Raw genomic sequence first — 19,859 nt, forward strand, 5'->3', positions numbered from 1 at the left:
GAACATATAAATACATTTCATCAAAGTAAACATCAGAAAAAAAAACCTCAATACAAATCAATATAGTGCAATTTTTCCAGTATATTCAAGAGTTGTTGGAAGAAGTACAAAATCTAGCTCCTTTTCCTCCATAAATTATTAAAAAATCATGTTTTCCTGTTAACATACAAGTGTTATTACTATAGTATATAGCCTAAATAAAAACAAATATAAAAAACTAAAAACCATAGATTTAAAGGTTTATAAGTGATTGATACATCTTTCCAAACACATATTTGCTTTACGCTTGTTCGAGTCTTTTGAGTCAGTGAATCAAAAAGTCTAACATGCAGTGTCAACGTTCATGAAGCGTCCTCTCTTCTCGAAAAATGATGACATTCACCAGACAGGAAATGACCCCTCCTTGCTCGTCCTTCCTCTTGCCTCATCTCCGCCATGTAGCAAGCATGTCAGCCGGCAGGTTGAGGGCTACGGCCGCTCGCTGAGCCGGCCTCTACGGCGCGTTCCCCGTCGCTGGCCGGGCAGCTGCAGCTGACGTACGACGTAAACGGGAGGACGGTATAAGCCTGTGCGCTGCAGCGGCTGGAGATGAGCTGTCGCCATTATGCAACAGCTCGGTCCAGAGATAGAGCAGATCCAAACTTAGACACTTCTGATTTTCTCGTACTCCATGAGCTCATCAGACTCGCTTAGCATCTCCCTGTTTGGTGGCTCGATATACAAATAGATGTTGATGGACAATGGAAGGGAGAAATTATAATGGGAGGGGTGCACCAAAATTAAAGTGTTTGGCCCAAAATGAAAAATGCTTGGCCGAATACTGAATTGCCGGAAAAAAAACAAAACATTTTCACTTATTTTTTTCGCGCATCACCCATTGGCAGCCAATCGACTTAGGAAACAGACTGTAATGTTACGCGCAGTGTCCAGCACAGGTCTGTAAATGATTATTGAAAATGAAATACAACTGCATATGTTCCCTCAATATTATTCTTGTTCAGAGTTTTAACTCCTGTTTAAAGGGGACTAAATTTAATGTCCATTTTTTTTTGTGGTAAATCTTAGAATATTTCTTTATAAAAAGGTATTTTTAGTTTTCATTTTTGATTCTAGATACTCGAATGCAACTAGGGAAGCCTATTTTTTTTATGTGGCATTTTAAACGTTAGTCACTAGATTATTGTAATAAAGTAAAATATCAAAGTAATTTCACCCCGTTATTCTTCTTGATATATGTCAGCTTTTATGATTTGATCAGAGTTATTAACATTTATTAACATTTAATGCATTGATGGACTTTTTCCTTCTGTCTGAGTTTGAAATGTTCGAATGCATTTGAATGCACCACATACATACTGTAGCTAGTTCCAGTGCTGAAGACTTGTGACGTATGATGCAATGAATTCATGTTTAATGGTTTCTTAGTGTCCTTAATCATTGTCTGAATATGATTTTTTTTTTATTTTTTCAATGGCGTTGTGTTGATGTTGGCCGCTCAGTTATGCGACAGCAATTAAATCATAGTCGCAGGGAGTCAAGCTAGCCATTCGGCTGACACTTCCAAAAGACATTGATGTCCATGTATTATTTAGTGTGTTTATTTTGAAGTCGGCCTTCAAAACACAACGTTGTGGTTGTCCCTCTCCTTCTGTGTGCTCGTGCGAAATTCAGAAAGATGCTTGCTGGTTTTTGCATCATCACATCTTGTTCACACATATTGTTTCAGCTTTAATTGTCTTTCTGCAGAAAACCAAAAGTGTGCCGTTTTTGACCACAAATTTTCAGTGGCCAATGTTTGCTGCATTCCTAGATAATCAACATTACAATCTTGTATTAATTGACTACTTTGTTGGCTAACGCTAGTTGGAAAATTGCCATTTTGGACTATTTTTTTTTTTTCCCCAAAATATCTTAGAGTCCTCATTTTGAACTTGTCAAAGGCATTATTAAACAAGCACATCTAATGTGAGGGAACCCAAAGACAACATCAAGCAATGGAGCACAGGAGACATTTGGGGGACTACAATGGGAGTAATGGAACAAGGTGGCAAATTAGGGTTTATGAAAATGGGCAAAGGAGTGGGAGGGAAATGAAGACAGCGAGGGAACGGCATGTCTCAGTGCGCGCGACGACACCGTTATGTAACGTTACCTCATGCCCACTGGCAATGGCAGAGTCGCTGCAGCGAGTGGCGCGGAGGTGGGCGGTAACTTCATCACTGAGATACCCAAAAGCAACATATCAAAGGTCAAAATTGGCGTCTTTTTTTTTTTCTCAACCTCAAACCTCACCAGGATAACCACACAGTAGTCATTTGTCAAGATAATGACGTATCTGCATTTAATGCAGTTGGTAAATATCTAATCAAGAAAGTCATCATGTTGTTCATGTTACAGTCAAATGAGGTCATGGCAGCATTCCAATTCTCTCAGATTTTAACTCATTCGCTGCCACTAATGGCTATAGATGTCAAAGATCCATTTTTACCGGGCCGGCAACAAGTAAGTTAGTTTCCCATTGGCGGATATTTAAGGCAAAAATCCATTCATACAAGGCTGGTAGTGAGTGAGTTAACAATGTCTAATAAACTTTTTCAATAAATGAATATCCATTGCTCAAAGGCTAGCTTCACACCGCATTGCTTCATGCTCAATTCCAATTTGTTTTATTTTTTTGCACCTTTTGAGCGCAGAACTGCAACGTGTGTCGCTTGTTTGTTACGTGCAAATCTGAAATCGCATGTCAAAAAATTGGTTTATGTACCTACGTACCATACGGATTCAGTGCTATATACATGTGGCCTGGGTTGCATTTGAAAAAAAATGGATCCGTGTTGTTAACTGACATCTAAAGATCAGATACAGGTCGAAGAGGGGCAAAAAAATCAGAATTGTGTCATTTCAGATGAGGGAAGATGTCATCAGGTTTGTTTAAAAAAAAATGGTATATCGAATCAATCATATGAATCATTTTCAAAATGTAAACATCAAACTTACTGTATTTTTTTAATCAAAGGCACACTTGAAATTTTCTCTATAATCAATAGGGCGCCTTATCAGGTGTGCCTTATGTATGGAATATCGGCTTCACAAAAAATATATTAATTTGCATCTTTCTACTATGATTGCATATTACCAAAAATATTTTAGTCAGTATGGTTATCAAATTATTATACGTAAAATTGTTAACCATTTACTTTTTAAAAATTGTTAAACAAGCAAAGTGTCTTTGATTTGAAGGAAGGAGTTTTAGAACCCAGTGCACGATCTATATTTATTTGATCATTTCAAAAATAGTTCTAGTCATTTAGACTGCAACTCTATAAACTGGTGCACCTTATAGTTTGAAATATAGGGGAGTTAATACAGTTTTTAAAGTTTTTGCTTCATTTACATCCCTTCAAAAACACAAATCACCACAAAATTAGCCAGGTTGAAACAAATTAGGTCCAAATGTCGACTTCGTGGCCACCGATGACATCCCACAATGTCCCGCCCAGGAGCAGTCACGGATACTGTATGTGAAAACATAAATGGTGCTAAATGAACAAGCAAAGCAGATGGCGCTTGTGTGATGGCGTCCCCAGAGACATAAACCAATGGGAGCCTTCAGGCAACTCCAGGAAAACCTGGCGGGAGTCTACTGAGCCGCCTGCGGGTCTCTGTAGACAGGATGACAGCAACGCTGTCATGATACATAGGACAGGCTGTAAGTGAGCCCAAAAACCATGTATACAGTACTAGCAATAAAATCTCTCGAGGCTCCCCTGTGCTTTTATATCTTCGCACTCTTGGAAAATGATCTCTTGGTTTCCTTGTCTATAAGTTTGCCCGTTGAGTGGACAATTCAGCGTTTTGAAACCAATTTTGTCCATAGGTTGTGAAAATATTTTCACCAAGCTCTGTTTGATTTTAACAGGAGGAAAAAAAAACAGTGATGTAATCGTGATGTCATCGGGGTTGTTGAGCATTGTGGCTATAATCGGTAACATTAACCTATGGTACAAACCGAGGGAGTTAATGCATAACAGAGGGCTGAAGTATGCCATTGGTTACTCACAGCGTAGGATTTTCCCTTTATGGATGTGCTTGCTTCTTACCTTCTATCGACTGAAACAATAGTTCAAGCCGTGCTGATGAACATTTTACAGACAACTCTAACACGTTTTTGTCTCAAAAGGCTTTTGAGTAGACCAAAGAAGAAGAAAAAAATGCTTAATGTTTTATGTTTGCTGTTGACGTATTGAACATGTTTCCATGTGCCACATTTGTAGTCATCGTAACAACCTTGATTACATCTTAGCTCTTTCCCCGAGGGCGGGTGGCGGGAGGCAGCTGATGGAGCAAAGTTTGATGGTTGAGAGAGTCTCATTTTGTAATCCAAACACTCGAGAGGAGGAAGCGGAGGTGGTGGCGGTGGTGGTTTGGAGAGAAGCTGGGGCCAAGATGCAGGAGATGAACCTGAGCAGGATCTGACGTCTGTTTTGTAACTTGATCAATGACCTGGCAACATTTAGATCCTTATTTCCTGTGTAGCCTCATTACCTTGTCTTATTCTCACTGCCTCTGAGCCTCATAAGCCCCCGATCTAATTAAGAGTTCTCTCGCTGTCGCTGAAATAGGCTCTTTCTTCCATTGCGAGGATGGCACCCCTTTCAGATTCCAAGATCAGAGGTGTGTCTGTCAACCGGAGGAATCCGTTATGCACTGACCAAAAATGTGTTCGTTGGATTGTACGTGGTTACGTCAAGGCCTCAGAATTATACATTTGTCAATGACAAATTACCATCATCAACTGTTGGCCTGAGGTTTCCAGGCTTCGCAGTGCACTTTTGAGAGTTCTCTTTGGAGAAAATCAGACTCGGATCCAATGGACAAATTTTTTTTCACTAAGTGTACGAAATAATAACATTCCAATTTTCTCGGGGGAATAGTTTTTGAAATTCTCATTGTATTCAGTATTAACGAACTCAAGATGTTGCGCTAATTGGCTTTTGATGGTTTGTCGGTTAGTTAGGATTTTCCTTAATAAGCAAAAAGTTTACTTTTGGAAACCACACGCTGGCTACTGACGCCTACCTCTTTTCAAAAGCAAGTACCATGCTCCCAGGGACTCTTTTTAGTACCTAGCAAAACTCTGTGAGAAGTATGCTCAACATTTGAGTGATAAAACCATTGCTGAATATTTTGCCATCACTGCACCAGTGTATCTTTTGTAGTTTCTATGGATGCACCACAACGAAAATGTTATTAACGTGTTCATGTGTTTATGGGCTTTTTTTCTCTCTGATTTGGAAATGTCAGACTGCATTTGGATGATCCACCTACGTAATCAGCAGCTAACGCTCATGTTGGAGACTTGTGCTATATTATACAATGACTGCGTAACTGATTAGCAGTTTCTTAGCATCCCAAATCACAGATTGAATTTGATTTTTATTTTTTTAATGGTGGTGTGTTGAATAATAGAGAATTAATTGAGTAAATGCAGTTGTAATCTTACAAAACTAATTTTCCCCAAGTAAAATGACAAAGTCTGGTGCTGAGGGACAGACCGGGAAAATGTTTGTGGACAGCGGCCACCTCGAGGCAAAACTTAATCGTTAGCCTGCTTGGGGGTGCAGGAAACGCCTGGCGGGCCAAAGCTTAGAATATGCTGAGGGGAAACTGCATCATATTATACTAGCGCATCATAAAGCTCATATACTGTATATAACACCGGTTGCGCTGCTTCTGCATTTTCTGCTTCTCACAAAAGGTTCTTGTAACCTCTGAGTCACCGTTTGTTTGTTCTTTCTATTTGCCAACAAAAACTTGATTTTCTTACTTTGACCAACATAATTACAGAGCAAACTTTTGCTCCTGACATTTTTCCGTTAACATGGATTTCCTAGCAATGATACAGCAAAACACACATGTTGTTTTGACACTGAACTGCAAAAAAATGTTTCTGAAGCTCTCTTGCGGGCTGCTTGTGAAAGCCGCGCCATTTCACATAATGACTAATCTCAAAATAAAGCGAAGAATTCTTCCTCTTTTTTTGGATCCAATCAGCATATTTGCGGGAGTTCAACCGTGGAGGTCAGTGTCTGACTTGGCCTCAAACTAACATAATATCCAAAGACGAGTCCAAACAAGACATCCGAAGCATTAAATGGAAATGTAGGAATATGAAATTTAGTACACCCCCCCCCTACATATGAATTATCGACCTTGTACTGCTAATGGCAATTGGCAAGCCATCTGAAAGTGACCTCATGGGCTTTTCCGTTGGTATTTTCAGTCAACCCTGATTCAACTCTTTCCATTCCGATTAGCATTTCCATTAGCAGTTTAGACAGGGAAAGCCATGCCAAGTTGTTTTCAGGGCAGGCCTCATCAGAAGTTGGGCCAAAACACACTCCAAGAAGGTTGTGTGACGTCTCGCCAACTTTGACCCAACCTTTTTTTCTGTTTCTTTTTCTTCAAGCAATGGTATGTTGCCAGAAAGGTAAATGGCTTTAAAAGCACTCGTAGGTGACCACCTGGTTCGAGGTTTCTGAAAGAGAACAGAGCGTTTTCAAAAAAAATATTATGCACTTAGTCAAAATTATGCTTATAGTTTTGAGAAAGACCCATTTAATGTTTTGCCACAGTCGTCTTTCAACGGTGCGCGTCGTCTAAGTCCTCATTTCCATAAACTTCGAATGCAATTTGAACTTGTTCGCTGCTGCAAAATGAAAGTTGAGACCTTAAGGAAGTTGTTTTGTAGAACTCCCAAAACAGACATCCCCATAGAAAATTTGCATTTTTGTCAATAACTCAAAATCTCCGTAACATCAACGGATTCTCATTTACTCTACTTAAATCTACTTAATGGATTTTAATGAAACTAAATTCACTTTATGATGAAGGTCTAAAATTAAAATTGAATGAAATTTACAAAGAAAAGTATGGTGCCATGCCCTAATATATATATACTGTATGTAGTGCTGTTCTCAGATGTCAGGCTGGCTTTTTAAGGGTGCGGTTAGAAGATATTTCCAAGAAGCACATCATTTTCTGCCTGCCAAAATGCATACAGTGGCTATTCGACTTCCAGAACTAGCAAGTCATTATAAAGGGGGAACAGAAAAAAAAAAAAAAAAGTCAAGTAAACACGGCGGCCTCCACTCACCCAGTGAGTAAGCGGTTGGGCAACCAGAAGTTGGCAGGGAACATTAAGCCCCGCCTCCTGCAGGACAAACAAGACGGGAGGGAGCCCAAGCGAAGGATCCCCCGGAGGGTGCCAAAGCCGGTTTAAGTGACGTCACCCGCACTGCTATGTTAAAGCAGACTCCTCCTCCCTCCCGCGCTCCCTCATTCCAATCTCCCTCTCCCTCCCCCTTTCACCTCATGCACCTCCTGGCTCCACCTCCCCTCTTCCTGGGCCTTACAGGAATTCCCCTCCTCGTCACATTATTCTGAGGAAACCGCTGGCAACGCCCCAAAACCACTGCAGAGCTCCAGCTGATAGGGCGGAAACACAGCTGTGACTGTTTTGACAGAGAAGCATGTATGTACTGACTTTTCTCGGTCAGGAACAAAAGGAGGCCCTGATTGTTTATTTCCATGAAACTTGAGCCCAGCGCGCGGTAAGAAATGAACATTTTGTCCTATTTGTGAAAAGAGCACGCTTTGCCTTGCGTTGTGCAAGGTCAGGTATACTGGAGCTTGTCGTAGTCGGGCTTTGTTTCAGACCTGAATGGACAGGTATTGCCGCCCTCCTTCGTATATGAACATCTCTGCTCGCTCGCTCGGATGATGACTCGCTGCGGCGACGCTTTCGCCAGCAAGTGTTCAGCCGTCCGCCGCTAAGCTTGAGGCACCCTGCGTACTTTTTAAGGTTTTGTTTTGCTCCTTTGCCATTCAAAGCTCACAAACTGGTTTGGATAGGAACTGGAGGTATCTTTTTTACTACAGACACATTTCAGCTGTTGGTTTATGTATTTGTCTTATTTGCATTAAAAAATATAGCATAAAAATTCAAGGAGTTCCCAGTTGTAAGTTGTAATGTCTCAAAAGGACAGTCCATTTATTTAGCCGTAGTAAAATAAAAGGTGATTATATTGTCTTGTTTCAATTTTATGGCAAAATAAGTTCCCATCTACATTTTACTCAATGCCAAAGAAATATTTTTATTCTTTTAAGAGTCCACTCATTCAATCCTTAGTACTTTATTTATAATTTATATAGATATTATTTATATATTTTTTTTTAATTGCCAGGTTTTTGCCTGTAGGGGTGTCTTAAATGGCTGGTACTAAATTAATTATGTACTAAAGTAATTGATTATTTTAGTCATTCGAGTTAGTCTGAGTAACTAATTACTATCGGTAGTTTAGTACTTCAAATAATCAGAAGTAATCCATTACGTTATTACGTATTTCCTAAAAGAATTGATTATCTCAGTGCATAATTACCCAAAGTAATTGAATACTTAGTAGTGTATTCAATTACTCTAGTACTTTTAGTACATAAAGTAATTGACTACTTCAGTCCTAAAATTCAGTAATTGCGTATTTCTTAGTTTACCAACTATTATAGACCTTCCTTTTGGCAAAAGTTTGAGAAGAAATTGAAAGAAAAAAAATATTATAGTAGATTGAATTTTTTAAAATATATTTAGCATTAAGTTAATAATTTCAAAAACACGTTTTTGCCACCACTTGCCGTTTACTGAAAATGACATCACATTGCTAAAAATGACAAATTGAGCAGACGTTACCTTTAAAAGCTCCCTATAGATTTCTACAATAAAATCTGCAGAAATTCAAAATACCACTTATTGTTTTCATTAAAAAACAAAAACAAACAAAACTTAAAAGTATGGAGAGACCCTAGGATCAGCAGAATCTCTTGTAAATGTAACTGAAAATATAAAGAAATATTTCAAAACACGTGAAGAAGGTCACTCCCGATATTCATCAAAATGTAGAATATCTGCAGCGGTAATCTGCTTGCTGATATTAAAGCAACTCGTAGTGGCCTAGTTTCATTTTTTGAACCTCTTGGCCAATAATAATAATAATAATAATAATAATAATAATAATAATAACACTAATAATAACAATAATAATAATAATAATAATAATACAAGAACTAGACAAGTACAAAAAAGAACTCAAAGACTTGATCAATGGATGAATGTATGCATTCCATATCTACGAGTAGAATGCTCAATGTGACAATTTAAATTATTTAATGGCAAATGAAATTGCAGGCCAGATGAAGTTTGAGTAACGGGGACATATATATTATTCATTTTTTTTTTTTTTACCTGTTCTGATGCGGCAACACACACTCCCTCATTCCCCGGCTTACGTACAAAGCTGACTGTACGTGCACAATTTGTTTTCTCACTTAAGCACATCTGACACATGCTTCCTGTCCACGCATCGCTTGGCGACATACAGGCCGTCACTCGCTGAGCTCAGCGAAGGGGAATCGCCGATGTCTTCTGTTATTTTGGTGTCACTGAGCGCAACCTAGAGGGAACTTGACATCTTGACGGGATGGGATTTGACGCGCGGCTTGTTTTAAGGCTTTTTTTTTCTTTTTTTTTGAAGCTGCAGCAAAGAAGGAAGTGGGTGTTTGTTTGCATATATATTCTGTTTCAGAAACCAAACTGAAAAAGTGAGACTCGGTTAGAGATTAAAAGTAGCTGCTAGCTTGATGGTTGCAGATTTACATTGTTAGTTACGTTTAGATACTTTGCATCCTACTGTCAATAGATTTTCAATGTATCAAAAACTAAAGTTGAGGCAACAATCGGTATCAGTAGAACAGGCAAGCGCCATTGGGTAATTAAAGTCTACTTGCCCATAATACTCATTACTCAACCGGAGAGCCACAATAACAAATGTGATTTTTATTCTTATTATTTTTAATTATACAGGGCAGGCAGAGATGTCTAAGATTTGGCTCGTTAGTACATTTGTGCTGTCTTGTGTTTCAGAGTCTGGTTTTGATCTCCTCAGGTGCGTCCATATTTTGGCATGTTAAACAGGTGTTGTCAAAGGAATACAAGGAGTTTTCTTCGGCTTGCACCATTAAGCCCTCTGTACACAAACACGCATCTACCCACCTGGTAGTTTTCTGGTTACATGAGTTTTTCACACGGGTGCCCACGCACATCAGCGGCCTCCAGTCTGCTGCTTCTGCCACCTACAGTTTCCTGCGGGAGGGGAGCAGCACTGTACATACAGTGGATAAAAAAAAGTCTACACACCCTTGATGGAAAGCCAGGGTTTCGTGATATGTTTAAGAAAATGACCGAGGTGAAACATTTCCCACTATTTAGTCTGGCTAGGGAAAAATAAGTTTTGTTGCAGAAGTGTGCACACCCTCCTATGAAAGGAGATATGCCTCAATCAGCTAGATACTTTCAAATTCATGATCAGCATGATCAGTGGGAGTCGGCAAATATTTACCATCATTGAAGGTGCCTCTGTTTAATCCCAGCACTTTTTTTTTTGTTTTATCTTACTGTACAAGCCAAAGTGAAAGGCATCTCTTTGTTCTCAGTCATGAAAAGCGTACAAATGAATTTTCAGCGCATTATATTAGGACCTGACCGAAATGGATTTTTTAGGGCCGAATTAAAAAAAAAACTGCTAATTAATCGGTCGATTAATTGACTTGATTTACAATAAACAAAATAGCATAACTTTCATCCCAATGCATTTCTTACATCCATTCATCCGTTTTCTCTAGCTGTTTATCCTCACGAGGGTCGCTGGCTTGCTGGTGCCTATCCCAGCTGTCTGTAAGGAGGGGACACCCTGAACTGCTTGCCAGCCAATCGTAGGGCATACATGGACGAATAACAATTCACACTCACCATCACACCTGAGGACAAAATATTTTTTCCATGATTTTATTGCAAATATGGCAACTGAATCCTCATCTGAATCACTTTGCCTGTACTGCCTCGTTATATCCCTCTTCATAAATAAATAAAATCTCAATTCTAAAAGTCCTGCGATGTTACAGTTTATTTTCTTAAAATCATCCCTGCCGTGTTCCTTCAGTGACACTCATGCAGCCTCCCTCAGAGCAGGTTAAGCCCGATATTTTTTCTTCCCTCTTGCCATGCCCCCCCCCCCTTTTTTTTTTTTAGTGTCCACTAGTGGGATTCTTAAAAGTCAGCGACCTTTTAAGAATCCTTTGAGCTGCCAAGAAAGTTCCTTGTGCTTTGTTCATCAAATGTCCCAGCTTTGGGACCATATCTCTTCAATTTAACCAAAGAAATGAGAAATAAGCAGACTTTCCCGGGTCGTGCTACAATTATGAGCTATCTGGTAAAATAATCTTTTTTATGACTTCCAAGAATTGAGGTTTGAATGGTTTTGTCAGAAGCCAACACACTACTTGATGAAGTCATCTCCAAAAAGACGCCAAACGGACACACACAGTCTTTCATCTCTTCCGTCTCTCCTATTGTGTCCAGTAGATCAGACAAGGGTGAGTCATTCCAGCTCCCAACATGTGAAAAATTCCAAAATACGCTGACTGATGGTGATGAACTATAGCGTAATGGGACACTCCCATTCAGGTCGGGGATTCCTTAGTTCCCGACATCCGATTGATTTATTACCCTCCTGAGCGTGAGGAGCGTCTCCTTTTCTTCTTCTTCTTTTTTTTTTTTTTTTACCAGGCATGTATGCGAAGATAAAGAGTTTGTCTGTGGCTGACGGAAAGTGTTATGGCCACTTTTTGCATGGGTCAGCAGCTGAGTGCTGCAAAACTGCTTGGTCTTCTCAGCACGCTGCAGGAAGAATGCTGAGATACCATCAGCAGACTTCCTTTCAAGTTGGCAAAGAATTTTGCATAGAGCGCACATCTGCTGGCTCTTGGAGTTTGTCTTGTCTGAAGATGTGGACGATATTTGTATGTAGAATGGCTACAATCACAGCTAAAGGCACTTCGTAGTGTAAGAGGGACTTTTGCAAGGTTTTTCCAGGTACCAGCCAATGTTTAATGGCATGGCAACAACAGTACATTTTTCTTTTCGAATTAAGAGCAAATTGATAGGAACATGAAGCAACTTATTGCTATGGTGTCGTGACTCTGACTCCAGCCAAAGGGGTTGCTGAAGGGATGTCACAGCACTCCGTTTTTTGTTTTGTTTTTTTTTCACCCAGAAATGCTGATTAGTGGGGTACTTGGTTGGGGGAAAACAATTCAAAGGGGTAAAAATTGGTCGAGAATAAACTTTAAGCTTGACAATTGAATATTCACAAGTTAAAGGTAAGGTTCCTAAAATATGCATCAATCCTTTAAATCTGTATTTCTCATCTTTTTAGCAATGATGTAACCCCTGTGAAATATTTTTTTCAGCCAAGTACCTCAAAGTATTTTTGGATGGTGAAAAAAAAAAAAAACAAACCTTAAAACATTGGAACTACTTTTGTAGTGGTTCTCTAGTTGTACTACATCCAAAAATCCCAGAAGACTGATTGTGTACCGTCATATATTTTTTTCTGGCTCGTCTGCTGGAAAAATTGTTTCACTAATGACAGTGTGCATCCACTCAAACTCGATAAAATAAAGGTATACGACATTTTGCTTAACAGTCACGAGAAGGCAACCGAACCAATAAGTTATTTCATGTTCCAATTGATTTGCTCTTAATTTGAAAAGGAAAATGTCCTGCACTTGTCACCACATTAAAAAGCATTTAATTTATATTTGCTGATACTTGCAGTAACCCTGTTAAATTATAGAATATATACCCATAATCTCCGCAGTCCTTAATTTACCCCCAAGGGTGCTCAAACCCCCATTTGAGAACTGATGCCGGTTACAGGCAACGTATTGCCAAACAATAAGTTGTGCTCACATTCACAACTCTTAATTTTTTATAATTTTCAAAGATTTCCTTAAAAAGCAATAGTTCATTCAATCCCAAAGACGTTTTTTTTTACAATTTTTTTTAAGAGTTCAGACATTCAACCAGTTGCTATTGTGTTTGGCGAAATTATGCTTTAAAAGCGATTGTTACTGAATCATGCACTAAAGTAATCAATTAGGTAACAAGTAGTAAAGTAATGAATTACTTTAGGTATGAAGTACTGAAGTTGATTACTTTAGGTATAAAGTACTTAATTAATTGATTACATTAGGTAGTGAATTAATTAATTATTAATGATCAAGAAAGTAATTGATTCATTTAGTACGTATTTAGTAAGAAATCACACGTTAAATAATTGATTATTTTAGGAATTAATGCTGAAAATAAATGATTACCGTACTTCGTTAATTTGGTACCTAAAGTGTTCGATTACCTTAATATTTGATCGATTGTGTACCATTTTCTGATATAAGCAGAAACCCGGTTAAGGGTGAGGTGTTTCCGTGCATCCCCACTTTTCCAAATGATTGCAGATTTAGAATCCCTTTTGGCTTCTCTTTCTCGCAAGACCTGTTTTGAAAAGACTGACCCAGTAGTTCCTAACGTATAAGGTTTCGCCACGCCCCTTTTTTGCCCAAAATGTCAATAATCAGTCAGCCATAACTCCTGACCCCCTACTCCGATTGACCTAAGATTTGGGATTTTGTGTTGTGCCCCCACTATGAACAAGTACACAAAGTTTCATTCGAATCACAATCTGCACCCCCCGTCCGAACCCACCTTGTGTCGGCAAATGCCCTTGACTGTTCCAAGAATGCAGTCTCTGTGAGAGTGTGTGTGCCGCAAGTGTGTGTCTTTTGCACAAAGCCGGGCGTGTACAGAATGCTGGTGGAGGTGCTCGGGTTACATAATCTCCCTTCCGCACTGACAAGGAAGATGGGGGCAGCTGCCGGCTACCATCTCGTCATCTTCAGCCCGCTTCTTTTCTCTTCCCCTCTTTTGAATTTGGATGCTGGGCTGTGTATCTCCTCCATCTTGATTTTGCAACGGCAACCTCCTGCTTGCATCACACATACACACGCTTTATTGGTCAAAAAAAAAAGACAAAAATGCCTTTCACCTTTGACTTGCGCTTTACCTTTTACTCACGGCCCTTGTGCTCCTATTCTCTATTTCAAGTGTACAAGCTGGTGCGGTGCTGCGCATACTAATGATATCGCAAGCACACAGATGCTGTTATATCAAAACAAGTAGCGCGTGTATCTTTGATGCTAGCAGGGAAAGCGGCAGCTTGGCGAAGAAAAGCCGGCAGAGCAGCCTGAAACGAGTAAACATTGTGCATATGGAGTCTTCGCACCGCCTTGAAAAGCTGCCACTATGTGGCTGATGGCGTCCATTTGGCGTGGGGAGGCCAACGGTGCAGACTGTTGTGCAAAATGTGGATTTTAAGGGCCGGGAGGCGCGAGGCTTGTTGAGCCTGCCGGTTGCTTGTTGGCCTGCAGGCTGAGGGAAACCGTGCCAAGAGATACTGTGCGCTTGTGCTGGGTGAGCTTGATGTTTCCTTGATTTACCTGTGCCAAGGAGGTCATGTTGTCATCGCTGTTTCTTTGTTGGCACGAGGCATGGGCCGAAAACCGTAGCGGCAATATATTGTGATTTTGAAAGTCTCTTTATTTAAAACTGTACAAATCTAAAAAAAATAAAACTTTTTCCCTCCTCGCACATCGTGTGCCTTAATGGGGAATTTGCAGCCTGCAGCGGGGGGCTCATCTTGATGTGACTCATACTCTTTGGCTGCCTCACGTCCACTTCCTGGTTTGTGTCTCAGCTACTGCAGCCAACTACTGCGACCAACTTGGCTATCATAATTTTGCTACTTTTACGGAGCTAACTACCACGGCTAACATGATGATGCTACTTTTACAGAGCGTTTTATGGTATGAAAGTGAACCTTCGTCAACATGAAATGACAGAATCCACACACAAAAAATAAAGTAATTAGAAAATATTTCCCAAAAAACTAGCCCAACTAATGATGGTTAAAAAAATAAAATAAATCTCATCATGTAAGCAGTGTTCCCTCATTTGTTTTGGGGGTTGTGTTCCCAAAAGGTTAGTAAATGATATGGGGTTTTTTGTGTGTTTTTTTTTTTTAATCAAGTAAATTGTTTTGCTAGGGCTATCACTATTGGAGCTTTTTACATTTAATTATCCTTATACATTTGTAGTGCTATTTTTAGCTGTGTTTTAGTCAGCAAATTCAGAGCAATCATTAAAATCATCTGTTGTACTCTGCTGGAAAATGGTGTAATAATATAAAGGCATACAAGAATTTGCAAAAGAGTCAATTCAACAATAGCTTTTGTCATGTTCCAATTAATTTGCTCTTAATTTGAAAAAAAAATTGCATACAGTTCCTGTCGTGGTATTAATGAGCAATAAATTAGGTTTGTTTACACCTGCAGAATTCCTTTTAAAATCTCAAGTCAATCAATCAATCAATCAAATTTTATTTATATAGTCCTAAATCAAGTATCCCCAGGTAGGGCCTTTTCTCATATCACCACTTGAGAACCACTGTTCTCTTGGTCTCATAGTCCACGTGCCTTTTGTCTGTGATGAAACCAATTTAAGCAGAGAGCGCCGGAAAATGTTGTGGTTTTCTGAGCTTTGAAATGGCATTTGTTGTCTTGGCAAGAAGAAAATGTTCTGTAATCTTTATTATTCAAACCAAAGAATAGACCTTCTTGGTCCTGAAACAGTTTGATTGTAATCGGGGCATGAGATTAGTCAATTCTTCTCACCCTGCCTAAAATTCTGGATCCCTTCCACCCTTTGCTCTGGTTTTCATCAGCGGCAACCTGCAACATTTATTTCTCCTTTTCATTGTTTTCTTGTGGCTCCGTGCTTTGCAGATGGCAAGATGAACGCCTCAAATCCCCCGTAGAGAAATATTTGACCATGAAGACCACTCTAGCAAACCCTAGCTCAGATAATGAGGGAAATTTGAACCGTATAATAATTCCCTGCTGTCTTAATAACTTGGCCTGCATGGATGGAATATTTTGTCCTTATTAAGGGTAAGGGATAAAGGGACCACAGCCTTGTCCCTTTTCTACTCATTGTTTCCTTCATTCCGTGCCTGACTTCATGTGGCGTCATTCAGCATAAGGGGTCTTGTTTGTGGTTAGTTACAGTATGCAGGGAAAAGCAAATTGATTCATACGCACGCTAATAGTGTACGTTGGGCAGTAATCACCTATGCCACAGTGTACCAGTGCGGTCTAATACAAGACATAAAGTAATAAGGCAAGCTGTTCAAACAATGAAGCGCCAAATTACCTAACCGCTATCCGGGAAAGGATGGCACTAGCGTCATCTTTTACTTGCAGAAGCCTCGCAGCCTGCAAGCGATTAACCTGAGGGAAGCTTTAGGACTCCGCTTTGTGGAATCCCACGGTCAGCCTCAGTGCCTGGAGAGCAGAGCAGGAGAGAATCCACAATCTCTGTGGAACATGCTAATATATTCCGTCTTTGACAGACAGACACTAAACAAATGCGTTGCCCTCTGTTGCTGTGTTTCTGCTGGCAGGGCGCCTTTGTTTTGCTCCACAGCCGCTCTCGCATTATGTAATCTGTGGCGTGTGCCTGGGATAGAAGGAGAGCGACGGAGAAGGGTGTGACTTGTAACACACACACGATGACATAATCCACTGACCTCTTGCACCGGCCGCTCATGTCCTCCTCTCCTCCCGGCTTGGAATTACCGTGATTTTGGTAACGACGCCAAGGACATCCTTTTGAACGTTTGTGCGGCCAAAAAACACATTTCTGCAATTGGTCCTCTAGGAATTGGCTTGAACCATGATGTCACACATAAAGCCCACAAGCCGCGGCGGATTATTATTTTCCATTCACTTTCATGGTCATGAGTGGAAAGCGCATACTTTTTCTCCTTATTATATGAATGGGGAGCATGGTCATTGGTAAAATGCAATTAAAAATCAGATGACAGCATTCAGTAATGTAACAATTATACTACGACTGGGAGATATTTTTTCACCGTGTCAGTCTGGAAGACTATGCTTTTAATCCATTTTAATCAAAGTAAAAAAAAAAAAAAAATGGAGGAATGTTTGATTTATTAATACTAGTTTTTACACCAGGTGCAAAATGTTCAGGAAACAATAACATATAAAGATTTAAAATCAGTTTGAACGGGAACATGTTAATTGCATGTGCAAAAAATAGCTATTCATAGCTTGTGCTATTCTGAAGAACCAGATTTCACCATTTGGCTCATTTAGATTTTTTTAAAAGGCAGACTAATCAAATGTATTAATTTGTATGTGTGCAGTATTCTTTCATTTTTCATAGTGTATGGGGACCGGAAAACCCCTGCGATAAGTGAATTTCGGTGGTGCTTGGCGCGGAAAATATAAAAGCCGGCATCGACAAGAAAAACTTTCAACCCTCACATTCGCACCTTTGAGCAGATTTTATGTTTTTAAATAATCTTGTATGTGTGTTCCTGGGCTGTGGGAGGAAGTTGCAGTAGCTGGGGAAACCCCGCCTAAGCTCATTTTATGAAACATGTTTCTGAATTCAAATTTTAAATGTGTGAAAGTGAAGCACATGCTGGACTTGATCATGAATGAAATCATATGAATAATTCTTCTTGTCCAGTGGTTGAAATGTTGACACAGATCATTTTAATACTATTTATTTATATCAATTTTAACATCTTCAATGAACTATAAATTTTTTCCTGTTGAGAATTCTCCTAATTCTACTACTAATTTTACTCATTTTCACACCAAGCCAGCATACAAACAACACTGTAATTAATATTAAAATACATATAACACAAAGCTTCAAATACCACTCATCCATATGGTTTAAAGAAAAAAAAAAAAACATCGGCAGCTCCTGATTTCGGGTGAGCATCTAGCACTTGACTAACGGCTGAAGCAAAGTGACCAGAACAGCGTGTTAACACTCTTTGCCTTCCATATGTAATTTATTGGATTCTCATTTTAACCCTAACCTGTACATAGCGCAAGGGTGTGTGGCTGTTTGGTTGCATTACGCAAGCGCGCCCGACGCCTTAGTGATGACAGCACTTTCCATTATGGAACAGTGCACTCTCTTGGCTATGGAAGAATATCTGTTTTTCATTTAACAGATCCTGCATCGGCCGTGTGGGAGGAATCCCCTTTAACATTACTTTCGTTCTGCCATCCATTCACAGTTGTGTACAGTATGTGGGCATATGCATGCTCCTGCTCTCCGTATGCTAAAAATCAACCTATTCTTGGATTACAGATAAAATCGAAGAGGCCCAGAAGGAGCTAAAAGAACCCACAAGCTCAAGGAAAGGTAAGGGATATTTATTTTTTAAGTTGTTGTATCAAGGACAAATAACATTTTAACAAGAGATGCCTTTGCTTTTTTAAGTGTGTGTGTCGATGTGTGTGTGTATGTATACTGTATATGTATATATATATGTATATCTGTGTGTGTATGTATGTGTGTATATATATAGACGGTAATTTTTTATTTTAATTTCGTCTTTTATGTGTTGTGGTACTAAACAGTTATTTTTATGTGATATTCTATCATTTTTGCTAAATGTGCCTTGCTTTTAATTGTTGAATGTTACCTGACCAACTGCTGAGTTGTACTTCCAGGAAAAAAAAAAAAAAAATCTTGACTCACTAGCAGGTCATTAGAGCGTTGATAGAATTATCGTTCTTAATGAGATTGAGAACAGCTTGCGTGGAGAAGCTAAATGGGCAAGATATAAATAACGTTTATTTTTGTCCCTGCGTGCCAGTCAAATGATGACAACACTCTTTCTATTAGATGCACTTTTGTACATGACACACCATTTTTTTTAATTAAAAACCTTGTATAGCCAGTCTTCATACTCAGTGTGTGGGCATTATTATTAAATCGTTTATTTTGGCTTTGCTATTTTCAAAAGAGCTTTTTTTTTTTTTTCTGTTATGCTTTAAAGGCCATACGCTTTGCCTGGATAATGGATTAGCAAGGACAGGGCGTTCCTCCTTCTAATTATGCTAAAAACCCTGGAGGAACCATGACCTTGGGAAATACCTTTCTAAGGCGGGAAACTGTGACAGGTCACCATTGGGTTTATGTAACATGTCCTGAGTCACTTGTTCAAAGCCATCAAATGATAAATGGACCACCATGCGGATTTCTGCAGGTGTGGCTCTTGTAATAATTTGAAAAAGGACGGCAAACTAAGTGTGGCAAAACGCTGTTGCGAAAGGAATTGTGAAAGTTCAAAAGACAGCCACAAGCTTTTCGACTGGCTTTTTAGCATGAAATGTCAAACATATGTACCCATTTGCTTTTACATCAAATGCACAATTATCCGCAAAAACGGAAACTCCCATTACACTCCCATTTTTGTTGATGGATGTTAACATTAGAATGGTAATTATGGCAATTTTACAATCATTGGCTTCAACAAAATACAATTATAATTTCTGATACACAGTTTTGGATTTGTGGTATACTGTGGTGCACTGTATTGTCAACTTAAATGCGTATGTATTGTGGCTATATATGTTATAACTTGTAGCAATTGTGTTACTGTTCTGTAAATAGTTTTCACAAACTAATATAGACTCCATGTAATGTATATGTTTACGGTAACTGTGTAAATTCTAGTAACTTATGATTAAGAGCAAATACATTGTTTTGTCTTTAAAAGACTCTTATTAAAAGATACGTTTACAAATCAGTAGACTTGACTGATAAGGATTGTTTGATGCCAATGACGTTTTTTGGAAAAAAAAAAAAAACACGGATTACCTATTAATTGTCCCATTTAATTAAATTTAACTCATAATTAATACAATTATTTCCTCCCAAAGTTTTCCAATAGGTGGATTTTCAGCCTGGTACCTCCTTCCCGTGAATATCAGGGATCAACAGTCGTAGTGTACTATAAAAA

At 39.1% G+C, this 19,859-nt stretch overlaps 1 protein-coding gene across 1 annotated transcript in view; it reads left to right on the forward strand.

Annotated features, from left to right (window-relative positions):
* Nucleotides 1–19,859, forward strand: part of hivep1 (HIVEP zinc finger 1) — a 58,193-nt gene that overhangs the window by 24,607 nt on the left and 13,727 nt on the right. Inside the window, exon 3 of the mRNA XM_088404864.1 lies at nt 18,200–18,253. Within this exon, the coding sequence (XP_088260990.1) occupies nt 18,200–18,253 (54 nt within the window). The remainder of the gene's footprint in view (nt 1–18,199; nt 18,254–19,859) is intronic.

This window comes from Hippichthys cyanospilos, chromosome 21, assembly GCF_059441005.1.
Source record: "Hippichthys cyanospilos isolate Australia breed blue-spotted pipefish chromosome 21, RoL_Hcya_1.0, whole genome shotgun sequence".
Taxonomy (NCBI): Eukaryota; Metazoa; Chordata; class Actinopteri; order Syngnathiformes; family Syngnathidae; genus Hippichthys; species Hippichthys cyanospilos.